Below are 17897 nucleotides of genomic sequence, written 5' to 3'. Positions count from 1 at the left end.
TCATGTAGAGTTGCAGTAACACCCCTCTCAATCTAGAAGCCACGCTTCTGGCTATGCAACCAAGGGTGGTGTTTGCCCTCTTGGCCACCGCATCCCACTGCTGACTCAAGTTCAGCCTGCAGTCAACCAGCACCCTGAGGTCCCTTTCACAAGAACTGCTCTCCAGCCACTTGTCCCCCAACCTGTACTTATGGCACCCATTCCTGTGCCCCAAGTGCAAGACCTTGCGCTTGTCCACATTGAATTCATAGGATTGTAGAATTTTAGAGGTGGAGGTCGGGTAGCCAAGGCTCTGCTCAGTAGTGGTCCTGCAAGGCAAGATGAAATTGCAAACGGATGGAGGCCCAGGCACCTCCTGCTGAGCAAGCAAGGACAGCCATCACCTCCAGAGGTAGCGGTTCCACCACCGACCGGCTCTTACTTGTGAAGTCATGTGTGCTAACGCTGAGCACATATTTCCTTCCCTGCAATTTCCACCCACTGCCTTCTGCAGCACCGGGGAACATTTCTGCTCCATCTTCTACGTGTCAGCCATTCTGATTTTGGAAAACTGTTCTCCTGCCTCCCCTTAAACATCTCTTCTCCAGGCAATACTTCGACCGATCCTTCCCGGAGTGGGTCTTTCTCCGGTGATACTCCAGTTATGTAAGCAGCTTCAACAGTTTACAATTGCTTCTGTGATAGAGATGGAGAGAAAGATTTAGATGACCAATACAGCACTTTAAATATATATTTACAGCTCAACTTTTCAGCCTCTGTCCTCAGCAGTAGCTGGAATACCCTATATTTTGCACTGTGAAGTAGGAAAAAAAGAAAAAAAAGAAAAAAGAAAATATGCATATCAACTGAAGGAAAAGAAAGGCAAGGCAAATATGTACATTTTCCAGTTTTGGGTATCAGTTTGGATATTGTTCTTGTGACAGCAGTGTGCATCCTTGGATTGTGTCATCTGGATATGGATTCCAGGGCCTTGAATTTGCGTCTTTTCTTGCCATCTGTGTTACTGATGTTTATCTGTGTTGATATCACACTGCAAAAATGACATCAAAAGAACAGAGGTGCAAACGTGCTGTTCTACATGGACAGGGTTAGTGTGGAATCTGAACTAACATTCACTTCTAGATTGTTCTGTAGACAGACTAACAACAGAGTAATTTAAAATCTCTTCAGAGCTATTTTCTTCCACTTTTGCTCTCCTACCAACTGTGATCTTCCACCTAGAGAAGGAAAAATACACACAGACATAAACTGAAGAAAATAAAAGATATGGAAAAACTGTAAATAAGGAATAAAATGCTGCACAGAGCTGATTTCTAGAACAACAAAGAAAAGGAACAGGGGGAAATTGTCTACCCTTCCTTCACTTCCTTAAGGGCTAGAGATTTAAGTAAAATAAGAGGGACAGTGAATTCTTACAGGACTTCTTTGTGCATCCAGTTTTCACACTCCCACAACCTAGGCAAGCCACTCAGTGTGACTTAAGACTGGCTCTCCCTGGGTTTGGAAGCATTTCTTGCTTTCCTAGCAAGAACCCAACATTAAATCTGCTAGAGAGATGGAGAAAAAGAGGCACAGTGAGTGAACGCACAGTGGTGTACGGATGGCTGGGAAAACACCACCACCAGAATGACAGAAGCTGCTTTTTGCACAGCTGGAAAAACGGGATCCGGGATGGCACCAAAGTGAAAATTGTGGTGCCACAACAGGCGAGAGTTGTGGTTTCTCCAAAGGTGATTGTTTGGGTTCCCCTTGTCCCTGATCTCCTTCTTCTCTCTCTCTGCTTTCCTGAACTTCTGAGTTTCCAAATCATCTTGCTGGGCTGCAGTCTTTGACAGCACCTTTGTTCTTGCTTAAACGAAATGCGGAGCAGGGAAGTCAAGGGGAGAGAGAAAGAATTCATTTCCCACATCTTGGGGCTGACTTTGGTGGCTTGATGAAACTTCTCTTCAGGAGCTGTCGGGCTTCAATTTATCCAGAACGATCAGGAACTGCAGAATTTGTCTTCCTATTGAATCGTAGCCACGATGTGGGTTGACAACTGCATCAAGAGTTGCAAATCTTAGCGCCTTACAAAATTCAAAACAATGTGTGTTTCGTATCTCACTACCCCGATCTCTATCTTGTAAGGAGAAAAGAGGAATCCCACAGCACCCTACAACATTCAGCTATTTCACACAGCACTCTCCTGCCAGCATTTCTGGGCAGCTGGGATCCAGTGGCATAGACTGCCTTGTACCATGGAGGTTCTATTGGGTCATCTTTGCTCCAAAACATTGCTCAAAGAACACTCCTCCACCTCCACAAATGCATCACCCCCCTTTCCACAGCCTTCTATGCAATCTTCCCCTTTTTGTCTCCAAACTGTGTTCAGCATCATGGGTACCCCCTTTCAAGTTTGGACTGCAACCCAGAAATGCCCCACGGAGATTGCTGCAGGAACCCTCAGGCTGAATTTCAATGTGGAGACTTTCTTGGGGCTCTGTCCTGATAGTAGAAAGTCCAGAGCAGAAGTGTTTGCCCCCCCACTCCAAGAGAACCATCCTATTTATTTAAGCATTTCTATACTGCTGTGTTAGCACAAATGCTTTCAGAACAGTGCACAGAGTATATTCTTGTCTTCAAGCTCTTCCTAGCAGTAAGAAGAAAGGGATTTCACGGTTTTCGAATGGGGGGAACCACAGAACCACCAAATGATTGGCAGTTGAAACTCTGGGCAAGGAACGCTGAGGACTGGATTGGACCCCCCTTTTTTGGAATAATTTTCTCCTCTCCTTTTCACTCATAGAGCTTTCCATTGTGTTGCGTATCCACAGGCCCTGGCATGATGCGAGTGGGAGAAAAGGGTCTGAGCGCGTTGTCCCTTTTATGTTCCACCTTTCCCCCAGTCTTGTGAGGAACCTCGGGGAGCGCCTGTCATCCTTCCCCTTTCCCCTATTTAGCCTTACAACATCCCTGTGAGGTAGGAAAGGCTGGGAGTCCGACTGGCGCAATGTCACCTAGAGAGCTTCATGGTCAAGTGGGGATTCGAACCCAGATCTCCCGAGTCCCAGTGTGACACACCTGTCATGACGTCCCCCTGGCCTGCTTTATATGTTGTGGTCACACAATGCCTCGTTTTACAGGTCTGTGCCATGCTCTCTCTTGTTCCCCCAGACTCCAAAGCCCCAGATGTTCAACTCACGTGAGGAAAGGGGCTCCCGCACCATGTATGTTTATTTGTTTGCTTATATTTATTTACATGGTGGGACATGCAGTTCGCTGGGGTCTCCCCTCCAAGCTCAGCCGGCTCCAGTCCTGCTTAGCTTCCAGAGGCTGGATGCCCAAAGCCCCTGCAGACCATACTCCAGGTCACTCTGGAAACATGTTCCTCGGTTCCTCAGCCCCTCCAATTGAACCATTCATTCTCTTGCCCCGTTGTCTTTAGGATCGGCAAGTGCTTCTCAGATTAATGAGATGCCAACACAACGAGATAAATGTCCTTCCTTCTAATGGGGCAGCTCACAGAATTCATCAACGGTGCTGAATGGGGCGATTCTTTTCCTCGGGTCTGCAGCTGATCACCCGGGCTGGAGCAGAGCTGAGAGGGCACAGCAAGGCAGCCCGCGTGTGGATGCTCCCCCAGCGGATACTTCTGCTGACGGACAGGTGTGGCCCTTCAGCAGGTGGGCAAGTGGCTATGTGGGGATTCATGTTCAGGGCCTGGCAAACTTCAGCCCTCTTCCCAGGTGAGGAATTGCTTCTTTTCATGTGTGATGTGCAGTCTTTGTATGCTTAGCTAACTCAAGCTTCTTCCTCAAACCTTGACATACTGGGATGAAATTTGGCTCACATGTTTAGGATGCAGCTTTGATTTCAAAGGCTGGAAAGAACCCAGTCCCACCTCTGTTGCCACTGCAGTTTGTCAAAAAGAACAGTGGAGCAACCCACAATCGAGGGCACAGTGTGGGTTGAGGTGGAATTGGTGGTTACCGTGTTGTCTGAACCCAGCCAGCCAAGATTGGTTAACTGTGAATGGCCCATAAAGAACACCCATGGGTTGAGGTTGGGTTGTGAACTCTGGGTCATTCACCATGGAAAGTTGTCTTGGCTGGGTTCAGACAACATAACACATATTTCAATGTTAAACCACACTCAAGGGTTCATTGTATTGTCTGCACTCTGATAGGGTATATATGTTTTTTGTAGATTCAAAAATACTTTGTCCTGCCATAAATATTTTTTGAAGTAGACATGGAGAGGGACATTGCTCTGCAGTTATTTTAAAGGTTATTTTCACAGCCTTATGGACTAGAAACTTAGTTTTCCATATCTTTTTAAAATGTGGAGTTTGGGATGATCCTGAACATATGTGCAATTGTTGAGCAAAAAAAAATGTGTTGTCCAGCAACAGGAAATCTTTAGGGATGTGATGGCTTTCCTTTGTTAGGGGCTTCCAGGCAGATGTCTGGGTTAGTGCAACCGTGGGGTTTGACTAGATGACCACTGAGTTCTCCTCCAACTCGAGGATTCTTTCGGAGCCTGTGGCCAAAAGCCTTGACAACTCAATTCTGGCTGAGCAGTGGAAAAAGAGAAAGATGGAGGCATTAGGTTGCTGCAGAAGCACTGAGTGATTTTTCTTAAAAAAAAAAAAAAAGATTAGCAACAAAGCCAAGTAAAGCTATTAGGCAAATTCCCAGGATGGATAGTTTATCTGCCCAGTGCTGGCAGTTAATTAAGGAGATCGATGCAGCCGGGTGCGAGAGATAGAACACCCCTCTGACCTGGCCTCCCCTTTCCTTCTTCTCTTGGCTCCCTACAAAAGGTACCAACCTGGGACCTTGCTGGAAGTCCGGGGTGACCCTATTTGCAGCCTAAGAAGGGGGCAGTGGGTGCAGGGAATTGTCTTCTGTCTGGCAGAAGCGATACTTGTCAGGGCAAACTATTCTGACCGTGAGTGGGTTGCTGCACCTCCTTGTTTTGTGTCCTGATGATGCAAATGAGATGGATGGAGTACCACGGCCCAGGAAAGGAGAGGACAGGGGCTGCTGGAGCGGTGGGGAGGAAGACCACGTCCTGCTGCCTGCACAGGGCAGGACTGTGCTTTGCGGCTCTGTCTGCTGGAAGATCCATGGAGAAAGTCAGGGGTGGGGGCGAGGGCCATGGAGAGCAGACCCAAAGCAAAACCCTGGCCAAGACATCCCCTTTTTCCTCCTCTCTGCCACCTCTTTCTTTGCCTCTGCAGCCCTTCCCCTTCCCCTTTTGCCCTGCCGCCTCCTTCTCGCCCTCTGCCTCTCTTTGCCACCTGCTTTTTTCTCTGTCTCTGCCACCCTTTCTTCACCTCTCTGTACCTGCCCCGCATACTCAGGTACTCCTTGTTGTAATGCTAATTTTCTGGAGTGGAGAGTCCAGCAGCCCATTCCCTTCGGATCTGCTCTTGGTTTAGCTGAATGTGGCTTGAATGGGTTTGTTGACATGGATTGACACAGCTGTCTGCATTTTTGGACCCCCCCCCCCGCCCCACTGCATGGAGGAGGGGTTTGCTGCTGTGAGCTCCTGCTCTTCAGAACTGTCAGTTCAGCTGATGGGCCATGGATTTTCCCCCACAAACAGCAATCCAATAATTTAAAAGCGTTAGAATGAAGATTGGATGATCTGGCTGGCAGGAGCAAAAAGATCACCCGTTTGAACAGTTTGTCTCAGCAAAGGGATGTAGAACTGTTTCAAAAAACGGCACGCCATAAAAAGATCAAAAGTCAGGAAGCACAGAACAGAATGTTAAAACAGGATCCCAATAAAAACTGAATTTGGTCCTCCAAGGAAAATTGGAAATACAAATGCTTTCAGCAGGGGCTGAAAACTGCAGCATTGGAGCCCCCCTGACACCCCCCCCCCCCCGCCCAGTTCCTTGTAATGACCTCAGTCAGGCTGATTGTGAAATACAGTGGAGGGAGCCGCCACCCCCCCGGGATTCATCACCCTTTCCGAACCACGTCCCCTCCAGATTCATGGGACTACACTTCCCATCGTTCCCTGGAATGGGGAATGATACAGTGCAAGACATCTGAAGAAGTGCCTAACTGAGGCAGCCCAAGTGGAAAAACAGAGAAATGCCCACCTGGGAGCTGGGGGCTTCAAAGACACGTTGCCACCGTAATTGGCACCTCGAATCCCACAAACTTTACAAGCCCTGTTGGATCAGAGCCCCAAAGGTCCATTTTGGTCAAGGGTGCAAGAAAGTTCCTCAGAGGGAATCCCTGTGTTAGGTGGTGGAGGCCCCATCAGTGCAGGTGTTCAAGGATAGGCTGGAGGTCCACATGGTGGGCATGTCGTGAGCGGAGCCGGCTGGAGCCGGGGGTCAGACTAGATGGCCCAGGAGGCCCCTTCTGACTGGCTCTGTTTCTATGTTTCTGTCTCCAACCTGTGATAACATAAGGACTCTCTTCTCACTGGAAGGGGGGCATACAAAGCTCCTCTGTGCTATCTGTGATTCAAAACGGCTCCCCAGGTGATGGGGCTTAGGGAAGTGGTTTGGGGCCAGGCCAATGAGCTGAAGTCCCTCACACACTTCAGTTCCAGTCTCCTTTCCCACATGGGCCAGCCGGGCACTTCCTGGGAAGCCAGGGGCAGCAACAACCTTTTTTGCTCAAGCGGGCCTCGGGCCTCGGGCCAAAAGACAGCTTCCATCTTTCCATGCACCCAGTTCCTTTTGAAAGCCAAATCTTGGGATAGCAATGCCGTGAATCAACAACCTGCAGCCCATGGCTGTGATAGGCACACAACTGTTGGGAAAATTCAGATGAATCCTGGCAGAAAAGGGTTGCTTGTGCATCTTTGTGTTAAACAATGCCTGCACCCCTTTCTCAGGAAGCACCCAAAAAGAGATTCCAAGCAGGATTACTGTTTGGCATTTGCTGTTACTTTAAGAAGTGGGACCTGATGGCTTCCGGAAGAAGCTACCAGGGCTATTTTTGCTGATCAGTAAGAACCGATGATGCCCCAGGTTAACAGCATCGCAGTCACCCTCATCCGCATGCCAAGGCCCAGCACAGCCCCTGTGCCTCAGTGGTCGGTGTGTTAACATCCTGCAATCAAATGCCATTCTGTTGAGCCCTCCTGCAGCCCTCTCCCCTTCTTCTGAATCTGTTCGCCTTATTTCGGCATCAGCTGCCCAGCTGCTGGGCCCATGTGACTCAGAATCTATAAAACACTCTGTGTATGTTCTGGAAGCTTGTAGTTGGCGGTGGCGACCACTATACGGTAGCATCAGCCGTAAGTCACTGCAGGGGGCCTGGGTGATCTCACCAACGGAAATGCCGGGGTTCAAGGGCATTCAATTTTCCCTGCAACTCCTGGCAATTCATTCTAGCCATTAGTAGTAGAAGCTCCTGACGTAAACCAAGCCATAGGGTCCCTGCTCTCCATGACACTGTTTGTTTATTGATTACATTTTTCTTTAAAAAGACACCAAATGATCCAAAAAGGCTCTTTGGGTGATGTACAAGCTACCTGCCTCCCTTGCTAACATCTGGGCCCAATCTGCACAACTGCCCAGAAAAATCTCCTAATCTGGACCGCTGCTTGGCTGCTCGGAAGGGGCATCCCAGAAAGAGCTGTTGGCCCCGAAAAGTACCTACTGCCCCTGGCACTGCCCTGGATTGCAAGAGCAGGACCACTGGATGCCTCGGAGCAGCGAGCTGGATGGGGTCGTGCCATGCAGGGCTTGGCTCTGTGGCAACCGAGTGAGAGAAGCCCAGCACAGCCTCCTTCATGCTGGGAGGAGGTTGGCCAGGGCCCCGGGCAAAGCAGCGTACTGGGGGCCCCTATGACCACAACTGCTGTTAATTTTGCAAGTTTTCCCATTTCCCAAGGGTTAACATACAGATTAGTATGGGGCCCATGGGCAAGTGCCCACCAGGCCCATGCGTTAGACGGCACTGAGCTTGGCCCTTCCCATTGCTCAACCCAGAGGCTCCGGGGGAAGCCAAAGATGCCCGTCTGGCTCAAGGGCCTGTTCAAAGCTCTTGATGTGTGACGTCGGGAGCAGAAGGGAGAGGGGTGCAATTCAGAAGTAAACCCGGGCTGCTCCCTGCACGCACCAGCTTCAAGGTGGGAATGCCAGCAGAGGAGGAAGGACTGGAAGCGTTATCTGAGCACGCAGGCATCCACAGCCTGGACACTCAAGGTTATCGACGGCACCCAAATCAAATGGATCTTCTTCAGGCTGTGAGTTTGGACAGATGGGCTGCTGGGGTGGGGGGGGGGGGAACGCTTGGCATGGTGGTCTTACCAGCAGGGCTCTGTCAGCCCCGGTTTCTTTGCTCTTTCTGCCATGTTCTCACCTCCTTGTGCTGTGGTCTCTCTCTCAGTCCCCCCTTCTCCCCCTTTCAACCCTTCCCCACCACTCCAATCTACTCGGCTGCCCGGAGGGACAAATCGAGCAAGCCACAGGTTGGCTCACTTGGAGAATGCTTTTCCTGCTTCGTCAACGGTCCTTTTGGCCTTTTCCCCTCCTCAAAGACCACCAGCACTCCTTGCCAGAGGCATGGACTTGCGTCCCCAGGTCCCCTAAGCCAGCAGCTTTCATAAAGTTCTACACACAGGTTTGGTTTTGCATGAATGTTCTGCTAGAGGTGGGCATGGAAAGCCGTGGGAAAGAAAGCTGGAGAAACTGCACTTCTCTCCATTAGAGGGCCACCAAGACACAAGAGGATTGCTAGGTCAAGCCAGGAAGAAGAGTTAAAAGCACACAGCCCAGAATAAAAGGGACCAATCAGACCTTTGCATTGACCGGGGTGCCTCTGCTCAGGCAAAGGGCTTGTGGGAGAAAGAACAGGCCTCGAGACTGGTTTAGGGAAGCATAGCTCACAGAGCACCTGCTAGGTGGACAGAAGGTCCCGAGTTCAAATTCCCGATGCCTCCAATTAAAACCAGGGAGCAGGTGGTGGAAAAGCTCTTTCTCTGCCCAAGAACTTGCCATCAGGAGCAGATGGGCCTTCCCCAGGCTGGTCCCCTCCAGATGTTTGGAGTAAACCCCCCACCCCCAGCCAGCTAGGAGAAAGCTAATGGGAGCTGTAGTCCAACCACATCTGGAGGGGTGGTGGTGAAGGCTGGAGCGGACCATCCTGGCTCATGCGGATGAACAGCCTGGCTTGGTCAGTTGGCTTTTGACATTCCCTGCTTGATGAGGACCAGACCTGACACAGCCAGGCCGAGAGGCTTTATGGGAACAAAAAGCCGGAGTGACATGAGGGTGCCGCAGGGTCCAATGGGGCTGCAGCGGGAGCAGGGTGGGTTTCCAGATGGGTTTGGGCCATGTGTTGCACCCGTGTTAGAAGCGTGCGTGCATGCGTGTGGGACCAGAAAATAGCAAAATAGGCCACACTTGAAGCAAGGCAGCTGGTGAGGGTTGAGCTGGCTATGGGAGGGGGGATCCTTTTTCCTGCCCCACCGCCTGCCAGAGGCATGGAAGAGGCAAGCAAGGACAGTGCGGCCAGGTCCAGAGGGGCCTTGAAATCAACCCTCATCTTGAGCAGAGATTTCAAGATGAAGCAGGGCACATGACGGGGAGGGCTGGAGTTCCCCCCACATGGGGGAGGGTGGATTTCTTCCCACAGCGCTGCAAGCTAGGTATCTCTGCCCAGGGTAGACTTGTGTAGGGGAACACTGGATCCTCTCCTAGCCTGACTGCCTGCAGACCAACTGCAACACCCATCATTCCCAGCCGGCAGGGTGACTTGGGAAGGGCTGCTGCAAAGCCAGAGGGTCAGATTTAGGCCCTCAGAACTGACCCTGGGCAGCTCTTGTAAGCCCAAACCTCAAAGAGTTACAGCCTGCCTGTCTGCAGGCTCCAAAAAGGCCCCAGCATATCATCTGATTCTGCAGCACATTTTCCAGCAAGTGACCTGCTTGGCCAGACGTCCCTGAGAAATTCACAGATAACATGCAGGATTGGATGTCCCTGAGAAATTCACGAAGATAACGATAGGGGAGGCAATGCTTTGCAAGCGTGCCAAGAAGTGCCTGGCTCCAGGTGAGGAAAATCAGGGGAGGCAACGTTCACCTTCCTCTGACGCACACTCCCTTTTCCTGCCCCAATTGCTGTTCTGCAGTTTTCTTCCCCATTCTGTGGTGGTTGGGGGGGGGGGGAGTCTCTGTGAAGGCTGTGTTTACTAGCAGGGAGAGTTGGAAGCCTAAAAGATGCCGGCACTTTTGCCCCTGCCCCTGCGCCCAGCGCAGGTCTCCTTGCTAGTGTAGCCCATCAAATGCCTCCAAGGGGTATGGAAACACCAGCCATGGCCACTGCAAGATGGTTGTTAGTTGCACAGTTGTGTCTGACCCACTGCAACCCATGGGCAACATTCCTCCAGGCTCTCCTGTTCTGCACCATCCCCTAATCTCACGCCGACTGCCTCAGTGACCCCATCCAGCCACCTCATCCTCTGCCACCCCCTTCTCCTTTGCCCTTCCATCACCCCCAGCATCAGGCTCTTCTCCAGGGAGTCCTTGCTTCTCATTAGGTGGCCAAAGTATTTGAGTTTCATCTTCAGGATCTGGCCTTCTAAAGAGCAGTCAGGGTTGATCTCCTCTAGCACTGACCGGTTTGATCTCCTTGCAGTCCAAGGGATTCGCAGGCGTCTCCTCCAGCACCATAATTCAAGGGCCTCAATCCTTTGATGCTCAGCCTTCCTTATGGTCCAACTCTCACAGCCATACATTGCAACTGGGAAAACCATAGCCTTGACTGTAAGCACTTTTGTTGGCAGGGTAATTTCTCTTTTTCGTATGCTGTCTAGATTTGCCAATGCTTTCCTCCCCAGGAGCAACCATCTTTTAATTTCTTGGCTGCAGTCCCCGTCTGCGGTGATCTTGGAGCCCAGGAAAATAAAATCTGTCACTCCCTCCATTTCTTCCCCATCTATTTGCCAGGAAGTGAGAGGACCAGATGCCATGATCTTAGTTTCAGGCCAACTTTTGCACTCTCCTCCTTCACCTGCATCAAGAGGCTCTTTAGTTCCTCTTCACTTTCTGCCATGAGTGGGCTCACAGAGAGTCTATTATTCAGAGGCAGACTACTCCTGACTGTGGAGGTTCCAAAATTAAAGGAAGCCTTGGCGGGTCAGCACCATGTTTCACCTAATGTGGAGGGCCTTCTCTGCGGTGGCGTCCAATCTATGGAATGCGCTCCCCAGAGAGGTCCGCCTGGCGCCGCCGTCATTTGTTTTTCGGCGCCAGGCGAAGACCTTTTTATTCAAATGTCATTTTAACTGTTAATACTATTTATTTTATTCTTCGGCCAGCGCGACTTATTTTATATTGTTAACTTGTTTTATATTTTATTGTATTATATTTTAATTGATATCTTTGTGAGCTGCCCCGAGGCTTCGGCGAATGGGGCGGCATAGAAATTTTCTAAATAAATAAATAAATAAATAAATGTGTGGCACCCTGTTTTCAACACTGTCCCAGCCAAGAAATCCACACACCGTAAGGGCGCCTGTCATCTGCTACTTTTAAACCGAGGAACATATGACGCATGAGCCAGGAAGCCATTTTTGTTTTTCTAAACAAATACACAGTACCAAAAAGAATCAGACGAAAGTCGTCAAAAGAAACTGCATGAAAGACAGAAATTTGTTCACTGCAAAAGCAGCACGGCTTAAGCCAGGGGTCCTCGAACTTTTTTTAACAGGAGGCAGTGGAAGGTGCTGGCGATGGGCGTGGGCCAAGGCGGTGTGGGCAGGGGGCACGGGCCGGGGTGGGTCGTCCGCGCGTGCACACACAGTGAGGCACCGGCTTGCTCACAAGGAGATCCTTTTATCCCAGCGAGTCCAAAATGATCTCCTTGCCGCTGGATACATGCACTGCGAAGCGGAGGCTTGCTCGCAAGATCCTTCTCTTCGAGCGAGTCTCCGCACGAGCAAGCTCCTGCCTTGCCGCGCATGGGCAACATGTCCAAAACCTCCCTGGCGGGCCGGATCCAGCCCGCGGGCCATTGCTTAAGCACCCATGGCTTAAGCAATGAGATCTGTAACCACATGGCAACCCAACTGGCAGCCCTGCTTTGGGTTACTGGAACGTACAAGGTCTGCTCGGATGCGTTGGTGATTAACCAGGCAGTGGCCACCTGCATGGAGGCGACACCAAGGGGGCTGTTTCTCACTCTGATTGCATGATACATGCCCAATCGCTCTCCCGCAGGCAGAAGCCTAGCACCTCAGGATGAGCTGCTTAACCAGGTGCCCTCCCTGAGATGCTGGTTTGCCATGAGCAGGGAGGTCTTCTTCCGTTTTTCCTTTTCGGGTGAAGAAAGATGTACAGTGTGACGTCCTCGCTCCCTCACCTGCAGCTGAAGAGGACTGCCCCAAATTCTGCGTAACACGGAGCATGACTCTGCAGAGGATTCTTCCCTCACCCAGACAAGGAGGGGGGATGTAGAAGCCCCTCCTTGCCATGCTGGGAAACAGGGCAGGCAGACTCCCCGATGCTGACAACCGTAAGAGGAAGATCTGGCGTCTGGGACCCTGTAATGCGTCTGAGCCCAGAGTTACCCTCCACCCCACAGAGGGATTCTGGAAGCAGCAACCCGGTGCTTGCCCTCTTCCATGGCAAGTGAGGCCTGTTGGTTTGTCTGAGCAGCAACAGAACAAGTGGGGAGGGCATGAGAGAAGGAGGGGGGGGTCATCTTTCTCTCCCCTTCTCGCTCTGTCACCACAGCATAGTCAGCTTTCGATCCAGAGAGCTGCCGCCGCGAACATATGCGAAAGGGCACCTCTGTGGCCAACCACAGCTTTGTCCAAAAAGAGTTCGGAACGGCACGTCCGCAGCAGGTGAGCGTGCCACCTCTGGCCCAGCGGAAGGGGCTGGGCCATGCAGGCGTCGGAAAGTGTCCTACTTTCCGGGCTTGGTGATGATGCGGTTAGAGAAGTCAAAGAGGCTTTTGTTGATCTTCCGCAGGGTGCTGACCTCCTCCTCCAGTTCAGCCACCTGGATTTTCAGCTGCTCCTGATCACCCATCATGTTCTGTGGAAGGAAGTGTCAACAAGACGCGGGATCCAGAGGGGCAGCAGCAGCAGCAGCATCGGGAGAAAGGGGGCTGGCAGTGGGCCACCCCCACTAACACCCACCAGGGGAGAGCCTGTGCTTTTGTTTTAACTACCCTAAAAGGGCACTCACTTGACTACGCTTAAGGGCCGAGGAGCGAGTTCACACCTGCCTTTCCAAGCTTGCTGCCCTGCAGCTGTCTTAGGAATACAAGTCCCATCACCCCCAGCCACCATGGTCAGGTTGGAGAAGAACAGTTTGCTCTAACCCTCTCCTGCCAGCAGAGGAACAAGTCCTCCTTCTCCCAAAGGTCACACCGAATCCCAGTGAGAGCGATACGGCAGTGGGGCCAGCTGCCTGGAGAGGTGGGGGGCTCTCCCACACTGGGGACATTAAGGAGAAACTGGGCAGCCACCTGAGTGGGATGGTGTGACTTGGTGTCCTGCAACAGCAGGGGTTGGACTTGATGGCCTTCCTGGCCCCTTCCAACTCCACTATTCTGTGATTCTAAGAAAGCCCCATGAGGAGAGACTGAGAGAACTTGGCACTTGCCCTTCCTGTTCAGCCTTGAGAAGAGAAGACCGACAGGGGTCATGACATCCCTCTAGAAGTCCTTCAAAGGCTATCACAGAGAGGAAGGTCAAGGTTTCTTCTAACTGATAACAGAATGTATGACGTGGAATAACCAAGTCCAGCTGCCGCAAGCCAGACTCAGGCCGGACATCAGGAAAAGCTTCCTCATGGTCAGAGCGACAGGACAGTGGAAGCAGCTGCCTGGAGAGGTGGGGGCCCTCCCACACTGGAGGCATCCAGAAAGAAACTGGGCAGCCCCCTGAGTGGGAGGGTGTGCCCTGGTGTCCTGCAACAGTGGGGAGTTGGACTTCATGGCCCCTTCCAACCCTACTATTCTAGGATTCTATGATAAAGCAAAATTCAGCCCTTCCACCAGCCGGCTCACTTGCCTGTGTATAGGTCCTTCTTGCCCAAGCCAGCCAGGCAAGTAGCTGGCCCTGTGGGAACAGAAGGGGCTACCAGCGTCCGTATGAGGTTGCCCATGTTCGTGATCATCTGGCGGTCTCACTCGCCAGCCTGCCCCTCATGTCCTCTCCCAGGACAGGCAGGAAATGCCCCTTTCAGATGACTCCGTTTAATCAGAGACTTCTGTTTTGGCCTACATTGCTTAGAAGTGTGTTTCGGTATTGCTCACTTGTTTCCTCCGGTTACTTCAGAGACCCACAAGGGTCCAAAAAGCCAGGCAGGATTGCAATATCAAAGCTCCACTCTGCTGGATAGGAAGCGGCCTGCAGAAATGCCTGGTCCTTGGTTCAAAGAAAAGGGCAACGAGCAGCGACAGGAAAAGTGAAACCCCGCAGGCGTGTGGAAAGAACTCTCCCCACTTGTAGTGCCCTCCACGAGGGACAAGGTGCCTCACCTTCTCTTTTGTAGAACACATCTGTGCATACATGCGTTCTGCCTTCTCCAGGTAGCTTTCGCCAGACCCCTGTGGAAGATCGAACAAAGCAACGGTCAAGAGCGAGGCCGAGCGGATCCGGCTGCAGCGGGCCCGAGGCAAGCCGTGAGACTCTCGCCTCTGCTGAGCAGTCGAGTTCTTCTCTGGCACAGCCGTGGGCACAGGCACCTCCCGACACCGACAACAGCGGGAAGGAGACTAACGGCTCATCATCATCTCTGAACAGATAATCCAGCGAATCTGACAGCTTTGGGCTGCCCTTTCAGAAATCACAAGAGAAAATGCGCATTGGGATGATAACGGGTTTGAGGGGGTGGATGAGAGACTGGGCGCTTGGAAGGAAAAGCTCCCTGCCACCCACGCCAGCGCTCATCTTTTCAGCAACTTGAGCACGGCCAAAATGCTACTGATTCCTTGTCTTCCCCACCACACACACGGGGCGGGGGGGTTAAGGTTCGGGGTCTTCCACTGGTGGGCTAAGGCCCACGGAGAGGTCATGCCCGGCCTCTCAGGGTCACACCAGCCTGCTCCTGAGGCTGCCGGGGGGTCTTTTCCAAAAGCAAGGGCAGCGCAGCTCATCTTTAAGCCCTGGCAGCCATTCTCCAACCGAGTACCCTCGCAGGATGCTGAAGGCCTGGCCATGCTGGCCGGGGATGATGGGAGCTGAGGGCGTCTTGGGGGCAGCAGGCTGGAGAAAGCAGGGCTGGGGTGCTTCGCTGCCCCCTTTTAATTTTCACTCCTGTTTTTATACCACCCAGTATCCAAAGCTCTCTGGAAAGTTTAAAATGGCATAAAAATGTGATTTTAAAACAAATTATATTACACGTGCAAACACAAGCGCATCTTTACAGGCAAAAATAGTCCCAAACAACCAACAAATCCCAGAACTCATTAAAAAAAAACCACCCCCTTATTGTGTGTTCAGGTTCAAGTAAAGGGAGTGCTTAAGAGGTTCAGGTTGGCACCAGCCGGTCCTTTGGAGGGGGGGCTGCTGCCTGTGGGGGATCACCACTGAGAACAGCAGCTGCCAGCCAACACAGGGCATTATCTCCCAGTTTACCGGGGTTTTTCCCCACACTGCCCCCCCCCCAGGCTCTCGATCCTGCTGCATCGCCCCCCCAGATGGCCGCTTATGCAGGGGGACCAGGGGGGGTTCTGCTCCAGCCCCTCTGCTGCAGTTTGCGGCAGGGGCGGATCCACTCCGACAGGGAAGTGCCGAGCCCATCTGCCGCCTCCACGCAGACACACGGCCCAGAACGTGCCACCTCGCCCGCTGCCTTCGCGCATGGCGACAGGGGCTCCCTCCGTGGCGGCTCGTCACCAGGAGCGCCAGGCAGGCAGAGTGCAGCTGTTCCGATTCAGGAGCAGACAGGGCTGCCGATAAGGCAAGGCAGAGATCTCTATCCTGTCTCTATCCCCTCCTGCGTTCACCCCGCCCTCCTCAAGGACTGTTATTGTCTCTGGGACAAGCGAGACACGGGGGGGGGAGGGGGGGGATCGGCGCCGGCTGGCTGCAATCTCTGCAGGCAGCAGGGCACAGTGCTTTCTGCGAAGGTTACCAGAAATTCGCTTTTGCAAAGCCCGGCTCTGCGGGAGACTCAGGGGAGGGGCGTTCGAAAAGGCAGTTAGCCCTGCAACCCTCTTCCCCATCTTAAGTACTCTGCTGGAGCAGTCGAAAGAGCCCATCCGGGAGCGGGGCTGGGGTGGGAGTGCTCGGCTGGGGGCCTGGGAGAGGCGCGTTCCAGTCTCCACTGGGCAACTTTGGGCCACTCCCTCACTCGGCCTGGCCCACCTCACAGGGTTGTTGTTGTGAGGATAAAAGTGGCGTGGGGGAGATCTGGGTTCCTCGCCAGAGGGAAAAAGGCTGCATATAGATGCAACGTTGCCCGCATCATCACATAGCAAGACGGGGAATTTTATTTCTTTGGGGTATTTCTACTCTTGCCAACAACACAGGTTTCTTTGAGACGTTTACAGGAGACTGCTTAGAGAAAGTGGTTCTGGGACACCAGATACGCAGGGGATGGACGCAACTGCATCTGATGCACGGGTATACACGGCTTCTGAACATGCACAGAGTAACATCTGGGTGGAAAATGAATCCTTGGGAGATTCAGGACAGGACACGGGGAAGCGTTCACACAGCACTGAGCTAAACAACGGAGTTCACTTCCCGCAAGGTGCAAGGGTGGCTTTCAGAAGGGGCCGGACACATTCCTGGGGGGGGGGGGGGGGCCCCTGGTTTGGGGGGGGGGGGGGGGGGGTTAAGCACGATTTGACCATTGTGCTGGGCGAAAGCGTGCGATTCGGGAGCCGAAGCGGCCTCAGACTGGTCCGACGCAGCCCTCTTTCCGATTTGGAGATGCCTTTTCTTCCTTCTGAGAAGTCACGTGGGGCACAGCAATGGCAGCAATGGGGCTGGCAAAGCCGGGCGAGGAGGTGCGGGGCTGTCAGGGAAAGCTGCGTGGGGTGTGCTTGTCAAGCGCCGCAGAGACACCTGCCATGTCCCCCAGGCTGGCTTCTAGCTTTGCCTGCCGCTGCCCCAGTGAGCTGGAAAGGACAAACACGCCGTGCCGGGGAATTCACGGCCTCCCCTAGCAAGGAGCTAATCCGTCAAGGGCTGACAGCTCCATCAGTCTCGTGGGGAGAGGGGAAAGTGACGGGCAGGAGAGGGAACGCACTTGAGGGGAACGCAGAACGGCAGACGAAGAGCCAGGCGAGAGGCCTGCCCGGCGAGTGATGGCTCACAGACACAGCTGGAGGAGGCGCTTGCTCGCTCGCTCGCTCATCGCCCCCCAACAAGCCAAGCACGACGGCACCTGTTCACCCGCTGCTGCGGGGAGAGGCAGGGCTGCAAGAGACCATGCGCTGGAGGGGGACAAAGCGATCAGAGCCCTGCTGGGCCAGGCCGGATGAGAAGGCCTGCCCAGTCCAGCGCCCGTTCCCCTTCCCAGAACGGCCTTTGGGAGGGTGCTTAAGGACCCGCCATCCACCAAGCTGGGCTGCCGGACCGTACGGCCTGGAGAGCTTCAGCCGTGCAGCAGTGCAAAATGGAATAAACAGCAGTAACCAGACGGGCAGGCCCAGTCTTCTGGGATTCGGGGCGGGGGGGGGGGATGCTTTCCCAGTCCTGCCTGCAGGTGCCGGGGACTGAGCACTGAGTGATCCGGATGCCAGCAGCAGCCCCAAAGTGCCCCCCGCGGGGAAGGCCACAAGCCACTGAGGTGCAGCTGTGATGTTGCTGGGCTGGAGGCTGGGAGCCCCATGAAGCCCCCCGTGGCCCCTGGGCCAGTCCCTGAGCCCCACACAAGATAGGATGGGCCAGAGGAGGAGGATGCAAGCTGTCCCGGGCTCTTTGGGGAGGGAAAAGCGGGAGGCAAAGACAATGCTTGCTCCGAAATCAATC

At 53.0% G+C, this 17897-nt stretch overlaps 2 protein-coding genes across 2 annotated transcripts in view; both read right to left on the bottom strand.

Moving 5' to 3' along the window:
* The window catches only part of GRIN3B (glutamate ionotropic receptor NMDA type subunit 3B), a 64199-nt gene extending 52090 nt beyond the window's left edge, over positions 1–12109 (bottom strand). The window contains exon 1 of the mRNA XM_044455893.1: positions 12050–12109. Within this exon, the coding sequence (XP_044311828.1) occupies positions 12050–12109 (60 nt within the window). The remainder of the gene's footprint in view (positions 1–12049) is intronic.
* Positions 11518–17897, bottom strand: part of WDR18 (WD repeat domain 18) — a 32951-nt gene continuing 26571 nt past the window's right edge. The window contains exons 9-10 of the mRNA XM_044455892.1: positions 14453–14521; positions 11518–12999 (exon numbers count right to left, since the gene is read on the bottom strand). Coding sequence (XP_044311827.1) covers positions 12868–12999; positions 14453–14521 — 201 coding nt within the window. The 3' untranslated portion in view covers positions 11518–12867. The remainder of the gene's footprint in view (positions 13000–14452; positions 14522–17897) is intronic.

The sequence above is a fragment of the Varanus komodoensis genome, unplaced genomic scaffold (assembly GCF_004798865.1).
Source record: "Varanus komodoensis strain SLA01 unplaced genomic scaffold, ASM479886v1 scaffold80, whole genome shotgun sequence".
Lineage (NCBI taxonomy): Eukaryota > Metazoa > Chordata > Lepidosauria > Squamata > Varanidae > Varanus > Varanus komodoensis.
This window is presented reverse-complemented; position numbering and strand designations above follow the sequence as displayed.